The 17,932-nt window shown below is 39.3% G+C and overlaps 1 protein-coding gene across 1 annotated transcript; it reads right to left on the reverse strand.

Moving 5' to 3' along the window:
* Positions 1-214: 214 nt before the first annotated feature.
* Positions 215-17,693, reverse strand: KLB (klotho beta). The gene is made up of 5 exons (XM_069014258.1): positions 16,700-17,693; positions 8,472-8,979; positions 5,951-6,219; positions 3,287-4,430; positions 215-1,616 (listed from the first exon to the last, which is right to left on the reverse strand). Exons 1-5 carry the CDS (start codon positions 17,435-17,437, stop codon positions 1,255-1,257), a joined length of 3,021 nt encoding a protein of 1,006 aa, XP_068870359.1. The 5' UTR covers positions 17,438-17,693; the 3' UTR covers positions 215-1,254.
* Positions 17,694-17,932: the final 239 nt, after the last annotated feature.

Below are 17,932 nucleotides of genomic sequence, written 5' to 3' on the forward strand. Positions count from 1 at the left end.
GACAAAGTCATGAAGTGGCATTTTGGAATTGTAGCATTAATAAATAGTAAAAGCATTCATTGTTCTCATAGAGGGGAGACCAGTGTTCTTTCACATCTTTGCTCAAGCCTCAGACTTGTGATGACAGAATCTGAAGTAGATTAAAAACAAAACTGAAATCAGTAAAACTAGATTTGTAAGACCATTTAACTAAATACATAGATAGAAGCAGTAGTCTGGAAATATGATGCTTTATTTTTATTGCTCACTTAAGGAAACAAAGGAGTTGACCTCAAAGTTCGATCAGAGTGTATTGCTGAGTTTCACCAGCAGTGATGTGTGTTATCTGGGGATACAGCTTTTTTCCCTTGGGTACTAATCTTGCCATGTAGCAACATGTAACTGAGAGGTGGTCTAATTCTGTGTAGTAGTAGAATCCACGCTGTCACTTGACCCATTCAATTTGGAAAAAATACATAAAGTACTGGGATAGTGCAGAAATGTACTTGGCAACAAGTTGCTAAAGCACCCACACATGTTAAGAAATTCCAAAAATTGTCCAAAGATCTGCTTGTATGATGACAAGTTCAATTTGCATTCATCACCCTCTTGAGTGGATTAATAGTTACTATTTATTTAGATGTTCTCTGCTAGTAATTTTTATGGCTGCCCCATTTTGGAGATGAAAAATAGTGATTGTATATGATTTTGTCTCCAGTTATATTTGCTTAAAACTACTTCACCCAATACGTAAAGGATGTCTGTTGGTCAGTAATGGAGTTAACTTGGATTTGTTCTTAGGGGTATCTTCAGAAGCTGGCCTGGCACATTTCATTCCTGGTGTTGTACTTAGCTGAAGGTTTGTGGAATTTAATAACATTTTATAAACCCTAACAGATGCAGTTTCATGCTCAACAACACTTATAACCTGAATATGCATCACAAGACACTTTTATTTATACAAAAGTGTGTATCACTTCCCAAAAGTTGCTCTTTACAAGTTAAGCTGTTTGAAAGGTTATTCCAAGGCACAGGAGAGTAATTTTTTTTTTAATAGATTAAGTTGTCTTCTATGTACAGTAGGTGGATAAAAGTAATTTCTCCAGAAACAAGTGTCATAGCTCTTCTTCTGTGAATGTGATTACTTTGTTTTTGAATGAAATGCTTGGGGTGTGTGACTGGAGTGACTCAGTGCTTTTCCACAGTTGTCTGAGTGGCATTGTCCACTGTAGAATGCAGTGATGGACCTCACTGAAAGTGGGCTTGTGACCCCTTTTAAAATGAGACACAGATGCACTTGATGCTTTTTGCCTTAAAACGTTTCCTTCTTTTTCTTTTGTGAAAAAATATAATAGCTAAAAGCAAGATGAGGGTACAGAAAATGCAGCAGGCAAAGAATATTAACGGCTTCTTCTGAGAAATGAACAAGCAGAAGCTACACTGCTTTTCTTGGCCAGAGGGGCCACAGACTGAGTAGTCAGCAGGAAAGCCATTGTTGCTTATCAGGCTATTGTAAAATTTTATTGAAGGCTTTCCTTTTGAATCTGAAGTGAAGAATCCAAATCTGGGCTTAGATTTTTCTTCAGTCAGCTTAAATGCATAGTAGCCTTTAATCTTGACTTTGTCAATGTAGTAGGCTGAGAAAGAAAAGAAACCAAAACAAAGTGTAAACAAAAACTTGTATGTTAAGTAAAACCTGCAGACTTTCTGGTAAGGAGTTCAGATTTCAAATTGTTATTAATTTAAAAAGTGTAATTACATCATAAAATATTTACTGCTTCTAATACTCAGTTGTCTCAATTAAGTAGGAACAGTGCCTTACTGTTTTAAAAATAACGTGATTTGGGAACTTTTGGACCTACCCCATGAACGCTGGATTTGGACAGGGTTGGAGCTGGGAGTTTGTTTCCCTTGGAAAAGCCAGATGCTGCTCAGGGGGAGCAGCTACCCATTGGTACCATGAGAGCAGCTTTCCAAGAATTCCTGCCTTGCTCCAAACTCAGCTGCTCATCCCTGCAGCGTGTGGGGCTCTGTTTCACTGCTGCACCCAAGTGCTGGGTGAAAATACTTAAAAATAGCATGCCTTAAAGTCATGTGCAAGCAGTGAGCATAGTTGGGAATGTGAGCCGGATTAAGAGCATGTAAATTGGGGGAGTACTGTAAAGTGTCATGCTCTCAGAAAATTAACGGGAATACTGTAAGGAAGTGCCCTTTAAACAACCCTTTCATGTAATAACTTACTTCCTTTAATAATGTATTGTTCTGTTGTTTGCAGTAAATTAGCATGGAAAACAAATCAGCAAATGCTCATTGGTCCTGTAGTAACTGAGAAAGCTAAGCACTGGAGAGAGAACAGTTTGTTTTTTGGTGTCTAAAAGTAATCTGAAGCCATGCTTAGCCATGAGTAAGATTTGTCTCATTTTTTATTAGCTCCTAGAGAGGAGAAATCAGGATACCTAGACTGTTTGATGTCAGTTGCCTCAGAAAAGCTTTTAAACACGCCATGTCCTGATCAGGATCTCTAGTGCTCACCAGCAGGGAATAGTGAGCACAGGGATGTATTGCACATCTCACTGCCTGAATGGTTCAGGTACCCAGGCCTTGCTGGTAGCCTGCATCTCACTGCTTTGCTTTAATGATTGGTTGCAGGAAGAGGGAGGGGAGGGGTGAGGTCCCTGCAGCATTTCTCATAAAATAAGCTATTGCTGAAGATCATTGCCTTGAATACCTCTAGCACCATAACTCTTACTTGTTTTTCTCTGAAGAACTGGATTTCCATACGTGCACAGGAGAAAACAAGTAGTGGAACAAGAACTAGAGTTGGATTCTCCCTTCAGTAGCAGCTGGTGCTGCTGGTGCCCTGCTGTATTTCTTCTGTATGTCCCTCCAGATCTCTGTGGACTTGTTTGCACTTTCCTGTCCAATGACTAGTATGGCAAGCAAGGAATCTCTTGCCTTTCTTTGTAGATTAGAAATTTTAATTGTCTCGGGAGTTGTTGGGCTGAAGTGCCATCTCCTAATAACTTCTGAGTAACTACTCTGCTGTATATGCATGCCCAGAGAGCTTCTCACATGGTTTAAACTGGAGGCAGCTGTAGCTGTGTTTTGTGCAAGGCACTTGATGCCATTGCTTTGTGCCATAGCTGCCCTGAGTGTGACTGCAGAGTCGGGCCCCTCAGGGGGCTCAGTGCAGCTGGCTCCTGCATCTTAACCAGGACTGCTTGCTCTGTCCAGGGCAAGACTTGACAGTGCCTGGGTCTGAGCCAAGGAAATGGCTCTGGGGAACTTGAATCTGTCATGTACTCACCTTTTAAAACCTCTTGTACGTATTTGCCCAAGTAATAATTGCGAAGTTCATCATTGTCTAAGGACTGGTCATCTATTCCATTTGCTGTGATGTAAATGTCCATGTCACCGTAAGTTTTTTTAATCCACCTGAGAACTTTGCGCATTCCCCAAGGCACCACTGCCAAACGAGAAGGGGAGCTCAGGCAGGTGATATCCTGCAGAAATTGAATGTCACGATCAAATTCATACTGGCTTCCGTTCTGAGGTTCATGAATCACAAATCTGGTGGTGAAATGATTCAGTGCATAAAAGTCAGCTGCACCTTTGACAAGCTGCTTTTCCTCACTTGTGAAAGATGGCAACAAAGTGTATGAGAGGCCTTTTCTGTTCTTAAAGCTGATGTATTCCCTCATAGTAGCTGGATAGTCTCCAGTCTTAAATATGGGATTGGCAAACCAGCCTATTTCAAACTGAAGAAACCTGCTGGCAGCTTTTGAATGAGATTCAAAGAAGGGGTTGGCGGGCTCAGCCCAGTCCGAATGCAGGGACAAGGACACTTTGCCATACTGAGAGGACCTGTACTGCTCATCATATATTCTCCAGGCCATGGCATGTGCTATTAATAAATTGTGTGCTGCCCGATAGGTGTCATTGCTGCTCCTGTTGTAGACATTGCTTAGCTGGTTAGGCTCATTTATTGTAATCCAAAGTTTAACCAAATCGCCGAGTTCCCTAAAACATAAAGCTGCGTAGTCTTGAAAAGCGTAGGCAGTGGATTGGTTCAACCATCCTCCTGTCTGCAGCAAAGGACCTGGCAGGCCCAGGTAGGCGTGAGTTGGATAATACAAGGTGACCATGGATTGAACATTGAGTTTCAGTACTTCACTAATCACACATCTGTAATACCTAAGAACTTGCCTGTTGACCACTGACAAATCTCCATTGGGTAAAATTAGTGACCAGTCAAGTGCAAATCTGTAATGGGTGACTTTCATTTTTTCCAGGAGGTCCAGTTGCTTTTTAATACTGACAAAATCTGTGCACTGTGCTGGTCGGGTTTTTAGCTTTACCCCTTCAACTCTGTGCAGAAGCCCATCTCCTGTGACATTCCAGAGGTACAAGCTGGAATCGCAGAACTGGGGCGAGGAAGCCGCCGATTCTGCCTGTGAAAATAAAATATGTTACAATGGGTTTTAATTAAATGAACTCAGCACCTGCTTGTAGTCTGCATTTCTGCCTGTGCTTAGCTGTAGGACTTGTGCTGGATGTCAGAAGGCCCTGCTTAGATGCTCCAGGGGGAAGAGCATAACCAACTCACCTATATGGGCTTTGTGCTAGTGGTCATCTTATCATTCTGTTCCTTTCCTTATGGAAAACATTAAAATTGCACTTTTTTCTGTTTGATTACACAGGAGCATTTGCCCTGCCACCAGCCTACATGACATATGTTTTCACACAGATAGCTCTCCCTGATGAGTTCACTCTGGTCATGCACACAGCACTCTCGGGCAGCTGCCAGGAGAGCTGGTGGTGAGAACAAGCACCAGGGGCTATACAAGGCAGGCATGGATTATTTTGGCACTGCTGCGGAGATCAACCTTGTGAAACCAAGACATAGTAATCTGATACAAACAGCTTGTAGCATTTAGTTATATCTTTTATATCTCCTACTAGTTTAAAAGGTTCTGAGTAGCACATGAATTTTTTTCATATTCCAATTTCTAAATGCTTTTTGTAGGTTTCAAAGTACAATATAGTAAAGTTTAAAATATGTAATTACTTTTTTTTAAAGAAAATGTACTTTTTTGTGCTGTATATTAACAAGATATATAGAAGCTTTACTTTTTTTTTCCTATGGTTGTCTGTGAATAGGCTAAATTATGGGGGTTTGTTATTTTTTGAGGCTGGTATTTGTTGTGGGACTGTGTGCGATGACAAAAAGGGTATCCCAACACTGGCCATACAAACATTTAGCTTATTTACTAAGTGTAAAGCAGAAATAGAAGCAAAATAAGGTATAAATAGGTCCTGTAGGAACCAGTTTGGACAAAAGGTGGTATGATCTGTTTTCTAATGTGAGCTCAGATGGTAAAACCTCAAGGTTGGTTTTCGTCAGCTGTGCTATGTGTCTTTTTAAAGAATGGCTTCTTACCCACTTGTCTAAGTGGCACTTAGAGCCAGGCCTAACCCAGGAATGTGTTTCTGCTTTAGACGAGACCTGGAGCCTGCAGGTAGCTCTTCTGCCACCAGTGTAACTACCTCATCCCTGCCCTTTGTCACCCTCTCCGTCAGGCCATCACAAGCATCCCTATGGCCACACTGCAAACGGGATTTGGAAACCGCTGGTTGAAAAATAACCCAGTAACAATTGGTTGGATCGATTTCTTGGTCTGAAATTTCCTCATCTGATCTGTCATGGGGAGAGGGAAGGTGAGGGAGGGCCGGGCCTGGAAGGGCTCCTGCAGCAGGGTCTGCTGCTGCAGGAGTACCCAGCACTCTGTGACCAGCTCACCTGAAAACCTGGAAACACATGAAATTGAACCAATGCAGTTACGGCTTAACTTCTGTTGGCAGTGTGCATTGGAATTCTTGAATGTGAGGTGCCATACACAGTCATTTGTTCACAAAATTGAAGTCACTGATTACGCTGTTTCCAGTGATCCTCTTAATATGTTACACTTACCTTGAGAACAGACTCAGTGATACCCCAGGAGAAATCACAGGAGAACTGAGCTTGCAAGTTCGGGGTAGAATCCTTTGGGAAGAAGCCATTTTCTTGTATGATTTGTTTATAATAAAGTGCAGATGACTTGGGAATCCTTTCCTTTTTTTTGCTTTTGAAATCTACATAAAATAAGCCACGCCTGATGTTGTAAGCATGTTGCCATTCGAAGCCATCGAGGAGGGACCAGGCTGTGTAACCAAACACATCTATGTTGTCGTATTTAATAGCTGCATAAGAGAAGGTAACATCCATGAGTCTTGTATTTAGTACTCTAACATATATAAGGGGGATTTATAAGAAAGGGCTATTTACTTTGAAACTCTCGAGTGTCTTCTCAACATTCATAGGGTTATTGACCCACTGTAATTCATTGCAAAACTGACATACACATCTTAGTCTTTATTTGCTAAAAAAAGTCACTAATTCCTTAAGAAATTAAATTACTGTAGGATGTTTTATTTCTGCTCTGAGCAAACAAGAAATATTACACCACATCCAGGTCTAAAGTTGCATTTGACAATTTCCCAGTAATATATACCAGTAAAATTAGAGAATCATGAGTAAAAATAAAGGGAACAACAGTTGATCTGGTCTGTGACTTTGTCATGAAGCTAAAACTCTCTACATTTATTTGAAAGATGCCTGCAAGCTTAAACATTTGGGAATGTCTATTCACCTTGTAATTTGAAAGATTTTGTTGGCTTGGGACTGTTAATGAGTTTAGAGAAGTTGGGTTGACCAACCCAGAGACATTTAGTTACAGAATGGGTGGAGTGCATGCTGATTTCTTCCAGCAATCTTAATGTCCCTCTTGCAAAGGAGTCTAGATATGATTTTTACATATAATATATGAGAAAGATGACAACACAACTGCTTTCCTAGATGTGGAACCTGACTCTTCAGGAAGCGCAGCAGAACCTGCAATGTGCTTCTCGGCAGACACCAACTAATCACAATGGTTTTTACCCACATAGGCACGTGCCAGCTGGCAGCCTGGAAGAAAAGTCCAAACTCCATGGTCAGTCATGTTCATTGCCTGTTGCCAGCTTTGAGCTAGGAAATAACGCGGGATAACTCCTCACGTTAACCTTACAAGGGCTGGAATACCCAAGGTAAAGCAGTGACCAAGTAGAGTTGCTGAGGATTTTGACACAGGTGGACAAGTCATGTTTTACCTGTAGTCCACCACACCAGTAAGCCAAGGAATAAAGATGAAGTTTTCTGGTTTATTCTTTCCCAACATAATTTTGCCTCATTTTCCCAGGACATTTCATTTTGCATAATTCTGTATTTCCACTGAACTTCCTTGCCCTAGTCACAGCAGGCTGTGAGTTGAGCAGAAAGCAGTTTTGCACGGTGCATGTATTCATGCAGCAGAGTAACAAGGTACCCAGCAGCATGGGCATAGTCCAGCTGGATGTTTTCCTAGTTGCCAGATGAAATCAGAAAGCCCAAGAGCTTGCAATGTGAGTATATGAGAAGCTGATAGACAAGGCCAGAATACTGGAAAGGAGATGAGGAAATGTAACAAAGAAATACAACAGCATGTATTTTCAAAAAAAGCAACTTCTAAATATTAAGGAAACCATGGGAGAAAGTACAAAAAAATCTGAAAATATCCATTGCAAAATGCAGAGGCAGAGAATGATGTAGAGGACAAAGAGATAAGCCAGAATGGCCTTGCAAGTAAAGATGAGTACTTGATGTCTGCAATGAGGAAGGTTAAACAAATGGGAGAAGATATCTAGGGACAGAGTGAGTGACAACTAAGAACATTTTTGCTTCTAGAAGCATACTGAATAGATGGGGGTAAGTTTAATTGTCAGAGCAAAAGATGCTGTGTACTTGAGATGGTGCATGCTGAGCATTTGTGGCCATTTAAATGGGTAGGGAAAAAAGTACTATTTTATGTATACTTTGTGGTAAAGAAAATTAAAAGTTAGGCACATGATAGGCAGAGATCTGGTGGATCAGAGTGAGAGTATGTTTGCAGGGACAGTGAAAGGAGAGGGCAGAAACAAGTCAGGATCCTGACTGAGGGTTAGAGTGAGGATGAGAAAAGCCTCCTGAAAAACAAGGGGAAGGTTCAGGGCAGGAACAAGGGGCTGAAGGTAGGAAAGGTCAGGAATTAACTAAGCTCTCTGTGTCACCAGAGGTGTCATCCACAGAAGAAGATCTGAAGACTTTTCTGTATCTACTACAGGTGGAGTCTTGGAGTCCTGCAGGAGTAGTTTCAGTATGGAAACCCTAACCCAATGCAGATGTTGGACTTTAGCTTTCTGGGACAGGGGCTATGGGTTTCTTCTGTTTGTACACCTAGCACCAGTAGATCCTGATCCATGTACTCATGCAGTATAAATAATTAATGATTAACTTTGTTGCCATTATCACTTTTTAAAAAAGATTAAATATTACAGAGCTAAATATCCAATGATCAAAAGTTGTCTCTGAAAATCCAACAACTAATTTCTGTACAAACCTTGTAAAACCTTATTAATGAAGTTTTTCATCATGTAGATGGCTGTGGTGTCATCTGTTTTCACATGGCTGTCAGTGAACCAGCCATTCTCTGCAATCAAGATTCGAGGACTGTTGTATTCCAGTTTAATCCAGTTCAGTACTTCCCTCAAATTGAGTGACAAATTTTGTCCCATTTTTGGTAGAGTGTTTGGAGGTTTAAAGTTACTAGGACCAAAGGAAAAGGCAAAGAAGTCAGCTGTTCCCTTTATGTAGTGTTTTTCATCTTCAGTAAAGTGTGGCAGAAACAAGTATTCCTTTTTCAGTTCTTCTGGATAATCCCCATCCCCATGGATAGGTTTGGCAAACCATCCAAGTACTCTCTCCATAGACTTCTGACACTTAGAAATGTCCGACTCGTCTTCCGATTTGTTAGGTTTGATCCAGTGGGATCCCAATACTATGGATATCATCCCCTTCTGATAGGGCTGAAAGTGTTCTTTGTAGTTATGCCAGACTTTTGCATGAGCCTGATGAGAGAAGAATAGCATTAAATTGTAACTCTAATAAGTGTCTTTGTGAGTTGGCAGCTAGAGAGGCAGGGAGCTCCATCTGATTCACTGCAGGCTTATATGGAAATATCAGTTAAGGCACATGAATTACCCCACATAGTTTAATGGGCAATCACTGTTACCCTGCAAGGTTCCTTGGGATGAGGGCAATTCTCAGTAACTCATGTGCTGTTCCTATGACACGTTAGGCCTTGTAACATACATCCTGATTTCAGGAGAGGTCCCAGCAGGGATGTGAATAGCTGTTACACTGACATTTTGGAACTAAACAGCTCTAATGGTGGGATTTGAACTCTGTGACTTAGTCCCATCTGAGTCTTTCTCTGTCAAACAGTGATTCCTGATCTGGTTAAAATCTTAAACCATCTTCACAATTATTTCATAAATTACGTATCTCACATGATACTTCATTTGTGAGCGCTGACTTTGTGCTACTAACTGCTCTGTGCTCCAGGCATTACCTGGACTTACTCTGATCAAACCACATCCACCCCATCCCTCTTGGGATTTAGTTGTTTTATTTTGGCCTGGTCATTTGACCCAGTGTTCAAGTTCTGATATTTGCACAATCCCTAAATGTAAAAACTTGGACAAAGGACCCAGATGTGAATTTTGAACCCAAATGTCAACTTTCACAGTTCTGAGTGAGAATTTTGTTCAGGATTTTAGTTAATTTCTTCTTTGAAATGGCCATAACAATGTATCACATCTTAATACCACTTTTCTGATTATCAAGTTTTAGAAAGCATAACATTATCACACATCACAATTAGTTTCAAATGTCACATTATTAATTACTTAAATAAGGGCATCCAGCAGACAAAATTTACACCAGAAATACATGGGAGACTGAGGAACCACTAGCATTATCAAAGTCCTATAGGAAAACAGGACAGGTAGGTCAGACAAGAGTGACTCTGGATGGCAGTGTGAATCACATCAGGTGATCTGACACAGGGGAGGGGAGCTGACCTCTCACAGCTGAAGAGTTGTCAAGTAACTCAGGGTTTGCCTTATGCCTAAAGTGTGGCTTTATACTCTTAAGCTGGAAAGAAAATAATAGTTTGCACCCAGAAAAAACATTAGAAGCATTGTGAAACACTGAGTGCTGAGTTAGACTGCCATCATTACTAAACCAAACAGCATTGCTTACCTCTGACAATAATTTCAGTTAATTTATCTAGAAACACACAGCCTTGACAGTTTAAAAAAACCACAAAATGCCTGATGTCAGGTAGATAATTGTTTAAGCTAGGGAATACCAAAGAATTACAGTTTGTGAAATTTTGTGTATCAGTTGTTTATGGTTTCTAAGGTCATGCTTGTAACATTTGTTCAAGGTCTGTCTTTGAAAATACTGATAAAGTGACACTAACCTTTGAAATGCAGGTTCTGTAGCTGAAGAGGGAAGCCAGCAAAAATGGACTCATGAGGCAGATTGCAGGATACAGTTAAAGTATTATAAAATGGATTTCTCACCAGCCTCCTCAGAAAATTTAAGTGGCCAGTGCCATCTCCTCAGTTGCCTTCACTGTCCTCTCCTGAAAGTCACTCCAGCCTGTGGTAGCTGCTTGGGCCAGGCTTACTCTGTGCTCTGCCTCTAGTGATTTCTCACCTGGTTTCTACACTTTTTCTCCAGACACAGGCCATGAGCAGCACTGTTGAACAAGAGGCATATGGCTGTGTTGGCTTTACAAGAAAACCCCCACTGAAGTCAGCTGTATAACACACAGTGCCAAGTACCATGAGAATAGCACCAGGTAAATCACAGCAATCACACTTTTCTAGGTGAAGTGGACAAAGATGGCTTTGCCAAAAACCAATGAATTAGAATATGATATTGACATGTAAAAGCCAGTCAGGTACAACTCATATTCATACACATCTTCAGGAGGTGATTAGAAGAAAATAAAGTTACTATTAAAAATAATGTGTACAGTAGAGAACACAGCCACAGATATAATTCTAGAGGAGTAGACCTCAAGTATAAATAAGTACATTTAATATGAGTCAAGATAGAATCCTCATATACAAATTTGTATGTATCACTGATGACTCTTAATTCTGAGGATTAACTCTTACTGAAAAAATCTCGTCACTGTCTATAGTAAGGGTTTTAAAGACATAGTAGACACAATATAATCTGCTTGCCTATAATTCTGAGTTGTTAATTATCTGTAAAGAAGCTTAACATTCTCAGATAGAACGTGTTTGCTAAATGCAAACGATTGTTGATGGAATCAACTGATTTATATAGTTTGTTTTTTAAGACCAGATATGAAATAAACATCAATTTAAAAGCTGTATCATAATCAAATTGGGTATTTTCAGTAAATCTTGACTAATCTTTTTTCAGTTAGAGTTTAATCCCTAATCTTTCACTTTCCTTGTTAGAGCAAGGACAAATGTCAAGGCTAAGTACACAGTTAAAGTAGGATCAATATCGGGTATTTATTCTGGACACATATGACTCATTAATTTCAGCATATTTTCCTGGTATTCATGTAGAAAATATTCCTTAGACTTGAAAGTCACAGAGAGTGCTACATCAGTTAGTACTAACCCTGTAAAAAGGCTAGAAAAGTCAACTTAATAAACTGAAGACAACATTATTGTTATTCTCTCTTTTTGAAATATTCTCATACTCCTTCAAATTCTGATCCTGTAATTTATCATATGCAAAGAGCTTTCAATAGAAAGAGCAATACTTTCAAATTCTTAAGATACTTTAGTCAAGAAATTTTTCTTTGAACAGCAATGAGTATACAAAACAATGTCAGGGGTATGTGGAGTTACTTTAGTGTGCTGGAAAGCAAGAACATTTAGGAAAACTAGAATTGAAAAAAGGCTAATAAAATTATTTGGGCTTTTTGTTCAACTGTTTGGTGTTTAAACCATGAAGAGCTAGAATATAGAGTCTGATGATGATGATGTTATACTTCAGAAGAAGGGCAGGGCTGTGTGGCTTATTTGGAGAGTGTATTTCTGTTCAAGGCCCTTTTGGTCTGTGGTAAAGATGCCCCATAGTCAGTAGAGCCAAAGTAGAACTAAATCCTTTCTTTTGCAAACTCAATCCTTGTGCAGGATTGCCTACCTCTTGAGGTGTAGGCAACTACACTTCTAAGAGGGTGTTAGGAAGGACTGAGGCTTTACTATCAAATTTGTTGTATGTTAACTGTCTTGCATTTGGATTGTGTTTTCCCTAATGATTACCAAGAAATCTAAGAAAGCTAACCTGAAAATAACAAATCATCAAAAAATATTAATCAGTGCTGAATTTTATATCATCACTGATGGCTACTACTATTTGAAAAAATCTTCCAATAAAGACATTTACAAGCAGAAATTATTCTGGTGTCCACCCTAGAGCCATACTTGATGGAGATAGGTTTCCTTTCTCCTGTAAGAAATACAGGTGCTGGTGTAGTTTCATCTCTCTGCATCCTGAGGGAAGGAGTCCCCTTTGGGGGAAGGGAAGGAAATGTCTGGTTGGACATAGAGGTAATAATTATTCCCTATTCATGAAGTAGAAATTTGTTTTTAAGGAGAATGAATTATAGGACTTTCCTGGGGAACACTCATTCACAGATCCCAATGCCAGCAGTGTCCACGAAGAGATCCTGTCATAGTGAGACCTACCAAAGAGCTGGGAATAATGCAGCTGGGCACAGAGAAGAACCTGATCTGCAATGGACCTATAGGGAGACACCAGGCTTGAAAGTGAATTTATTACTTTTTTCAAGTATGTGATGAAGACATTTTTTAGGGAGATCTTATTATGACATTTCTCTCCTGGGCTTTTCTGCCAGATAGGAAGAAGTGTGAATAATCTTTAACAGGAAATTAAAAAAAAAAAAAAAGCCCCTTTCTGCTTATTATGTAGCAAAGGCAGAACTTCCTGGAGGGTACTAATACAGAGGAGGAAAAGAAGACAGGTCGGTCTGCCTTTGTCATATTTACAAACCTCAATCCAAGTATGAAAGAATGTAACTAGATATAGAGAAAAGGGTAATAATATATCAGGTATACATCTCACATAGGTCCAGCCACAATGATTCATCTGCTTTATATTTTCTTGCTTCTTGCCAGATTTATTTACTGTTAAATCAAAGAAATCCACCTAATTTTTCAGTGTGCCATTTTTTCTTCTCTGCTTTAGTATGACAGCTGCCTCAGGAGCAAGCTCATAGTTTATTTCTTTTCTGTGGTGTGTCTTTCAAATGTCGCATAGCAAGTTACGTGTTACCATTAATTGTTTTCTGATGTTGCGTTTGTGAAGTGCAGTCTCCTTTAAGGAAGAAAAGAAATAGACTTTTGATGGCCAATCTCCATCTGGTACAAGATTCCACATGCTCCTTTTATTACTCATAATGACCATGCAATTGAAGAGAGATTTATCCAAGTGAACCCCTTAGCAATTTATAATTAATAGGCATCACAGTTCAGGTTCCCTATTAATGTCCTTAGAGGTAGTATGAAGTCCTTTGAAATGATCAGTAGCAATTATTACCCTCTGTGAATGAATAGCATACAAAGTAACATGCAAATATGTTTTTAAAATTGATTTTTTTTTTAAATTAAAATTTGAAATTATTCTTCTAGATTATTTTCCCAACGTGGAGCTTCTAAGCACCCTGCATAGCAGCCTTGGCTTCTGCATTCACTACCTCTCTTTATAGGTCTTGAATAACAAGGGCCATGTAAAAGGCAGGGCTGTCTCATAAGTACATGTGTCTGGAGCATTCCCTTAACAGGATGCAAGGCTTGGAGGGGAGCACAGGTAGCAGGTGATTCAGCATCAGCAATGCCTTGTGCCAGCCAACACACAGATCTCTGGGGCTGGATGAAGACAGACCAACCCTACTTTTGTTGAAAAGCCTTAATGAGGTCATTATCAACCTAGTTACCTACATGAATTCATTCATGGAAGCAGATAATTTTTTAATCAGTTCTAGAATCCATGGAGATGATCCTTGAGGTCCTCTTCCAACCTGGTATTCTACGAACTTTTCCATATGCCAGCCAATTATTTGAGTTTTAAGACACTGTATTGCTTTTGAAAGAAATAAAACTGGTAGTTTAAAACTAAGGGAAATTTCTTCAGCCCTTTTCTAGGGACACAAAGATCTCTAGCAACTTTCAAATGGTTCTTACAATAAAATAATCCAAAGTCCAAAAAAGCAGAGGTTTATGGTTTGTTATATTGTTTTTGTGATTCTATTTAACTTAGCTTCAGCTTATGATTGATATATCACATAAAAGCACTCCTTTATATAAATAGTGATTAGTTCTGATAACACCACAACTGCAACAATACACAAGGAAATTGAACTAAAAGTAGGATTCATGAGAGAGCTTCATTTAATTTATCCAAAGATACTACAAAAAGGTTTGAGAATGATTTTCAGCAAATTGCTGTGTAACAGTGTGGTGGCAGATTAGCTTCTTTTCAGCACTACAGACCTGTTTTTCCTGCTCTGTATATTTAATGGGTGAACCTGGCTTGTGCACAGGGTGGCATTGAGGACCGTGTCTGTCAACAGTCTGTCCAAACATGAAGGCTTGACATGAACAGGAATGTGGCTCTTCCTAAAGCTGATGACATAAATGGCAATCTTTTCAAGAGCTTTAACAGGCTTTGCCTCACACTGCCAAAACCTGACATTTTGGTTGGTCTTTTATTTTTGGGATAATGTTTTTGGTTTGCAGTGGGAAATTAGAAGGTAGCCATAATACAATGTCTGAGAAACAGACCAGTATATACTGGTCCTGAAATAAAAACACATGTGAAATCTCTTTAGAGAGAGAATCTTATAACTTTTCTTGATTCTCAAAGGAGAGATATTTCACAACACATGAATCCTGATTGTGCATCGATACATTATATTAATACTGTATTGTCAACAATGCAAAATGAGCCAAACATTTCAACTTGCCCAAAAATCTTTGAGAAAGATTCTGGCTAGTTGGCTTGAAACGTAGGACCAGCTGTGACTTCTGTGGAATGGCTGGCTGGCATTATGGTTTATTAAGAGAAAGAAATAATGATATCTAAAGAGGAGTTGACTCATACTGACTGGTACCTCAAGAGTTTCCATTCCATCTCTAACCCCAATCAGAAAACTCCAGTTCCTCAAATACCTTACTAAGAATTTCAGATTTTTCATGAATCTCAAATCTAAAATCTTCAGAAATTTTACAGTGGTACAGGAGAGAACTGCTCATTTGTTAGGTAATGTTCATGGGGCTGTAAGAAGGGTACCAGAGGAAAATAATTTCTGCCCAAGGATAATAAAATAGTAGTTAAAGGATTGTGTGCTTCTGAAAGTCTCCTTAATTCTTTCATCCAAGTAATTTATTTTATACTCTAGAAGTCTATTTATTCTCTAGAAGCAACTATCAAATCAAGTCTGAGAGATAAGTAATATTGACCAAGAAAATTAGGTCAGTAATTTGTATATCAGACCCAGCTGTGCTTGGCTTCCTGGAAAATCCAATTGATTCTCTGGAGAGGAGTATCGCTCCCTGTGTGTGGTGTGCTGCTTACATGGATTTTACAGAAAATGCAGAGACTCTGTATTTGGTACTCCACATTTGATTGTGACACTCAGAAATGAAGGCAAGAAATACTGCAAACTTACATGGTATCTTTCACATGCATTATATAAAATAGCACTTGAAAATAAAAGGAATGATTCAGCATCAGTTCTCTTTGAGATGCTTCACAAATCTTTATAGTTAAATCATTCTTCTGCTACGTCTGAAATCAGTTAGTGACTCAGGGTGCTTGACAACTTTTCTTCTGTGTGTAAACTTCTATTGACTGCAGTGTGAATTTTTTCGAAAAATTATGTTCTGAAGTTGAGTTCAAGGCCAGAAGCAAATACAAGAATTTGTCTGTTGCAGAATATTTTTAACTACTCTGGCAAATATTTTTTTCCAACATGCATACTTCTTTCTGTAGCACAAACCCATTCAGATTTATTTGTTAATTACATGTATAAGGTATGGCAAGTTGTAGAAAAATTCTCTTTGTGACAGTTAAGAATAGTCCTAGTAGGGGGAATTATACTGGCTGCAGAGATGGGATAGTGACCTGCTCTGTAAAGCACTTTGAGCACTGCAGACGCAAAAAATACTGTACATCATAGAAATAATCTGAAACTCTCAAGTACTGAAGAGGACATTTGTTTTCTTCTGAACCCAAGAAGTGCCAACCTTACTAGTTTAGAGGTAAACATTTTGCAATATGATCTTACTAAGCTAGATATGTATACTTACATATACATACTCTATGGCCAGTAAAATTTATTCAGTATGCAAATACAAATTAATTTCCTTTTAAACTAATAGAATAGTCGTTTCAGTATGGCCAAATCTGTTTAACTAAATGTACAGAATAAAGAATGCTTTTTAATAGCCAGAATTTGTATGTAAAAGCTATTTAAATAAAATAATGAACAAGTACCTTAAAATAAACAATTACTGAGTCAGCTGTTGTGACGAGCAATAAGATCAAAGTGAGGATTAACAAAAGACTGCCTTAGCTAAAGGCTAATTCTTGGTGCTTTCCCCATAGGTGATTTTTTTTTTTTTAAACACTGATCACAGGACCAATTCCTCCCATTACTTCCCACAGCAGTGCAAGATCAATTTGTAAAATCTTACTATACTGTACCTTGATCAAATTGTGTCCTACTGAGTAGACAGTTGTTATTTTCCCTCTCTCTCCTGGAGCATGAATACCTGTGCCATACCCATGCCAAGCAACTAAATATGGATTGTGGATTGTAATCCAATACTTAACACGGTCCCCAAAGGTCTGAAAGCAAAACGTGGCGTAGTCATTGAAGATATCAATCATCGATTCATTTTTCCATCCCCCGTATTTTTCCTGCAGCATCAAGGGCAGGTCCCAGTGGTAGAGTGTAACCACGGGGTCAATATTTCTGTGTAGTAGAGAGTCAATAAGGGTGTTATAATACTGAAGTCCTTTTTCATTGGGAGCTGCTACCACTCCAGTGGGGAAAAGCCTTGACCATGAAATTGAAAATTGGTAAAAAGTAACTCCCAAAAAATCCAGAGCAGACAAATCTTTGTCCAACAAGATGTAACTGTCACTGGAGATGCCTGTGCTGTCAGCATCCCGGAACTCCGAGTGGGTGAAGCGGTCCCAGATGGAGGAGCCTTTCCCGTCCCTCCTCCAGCTGCCTTCCACCTGGAAAGCTCCTGTCCCTACACCCCAGAGAAACTCTTTGGGGAAAGTGTCATATAAAAACATCTGTGTTTCGCTCACGGGGCTGAAGTGGGAGTCCTTTTTCCACACAGATCTTCCTTCTCCAGCAAGCCCAGTAACTATCCTTATGAAAACTAATGTCCAAAAAGTAACAATTTTCTCCAGTCGTTGGCCACACATTATGCCAGTTTATAGTGCCAGTGTTAAAAGTCAGATTTCTTGTACTGATGCTGAAAAAATTCCATTCTTTTGCTGGAGTCCATGCCGTACAGACTGTCTTCATTTGCCACAAGCTGCTGGAGTGTTTTATCAAAGCTTCACTAAAAGCTTGTGATTGTAAAAGCCCTGTCAATGATTAGCCTGAACTGTGAGATATAGAACAGGTCAGAGAATGGTGTAATTTATAGGGAGGTGGCCTCTGTATGACCACTGAGACACCTACCTGGCTTCTCACTGCAGGCTGCCTGTACAACAGAAATGCTAGGAACTAATATATCATCATTTAAAGCTCCGTCATTCAGGCAGGATAATATAGGTGACAGAGGGTCTAAGAAGCTATCATGTCCTTTATTCCATGTGGAGCTATATTTTGAGGAAACATTAACACAATTCACACTACATAATCACCAATTTAAAGGAGATTTATCCTATCTGTGTAATTGGATGGCTGGAAGG

Source organism: Aphelocoma coerulescens, chromosome 4, assembly GCF_041296385.1.
Source record: "Aphelocoma coerulescens isolate FSJ_1873_10779 chromosome 4, UR_Acoe_1.0, whole genome shotgun sequence".
Classification (NCBI taxonomy): Eukaryota; Metazoa; Chordata; class Aves; order Passeriformes; family Corvidae; genus Aphelocoma; species Aphelocoma coerulescens.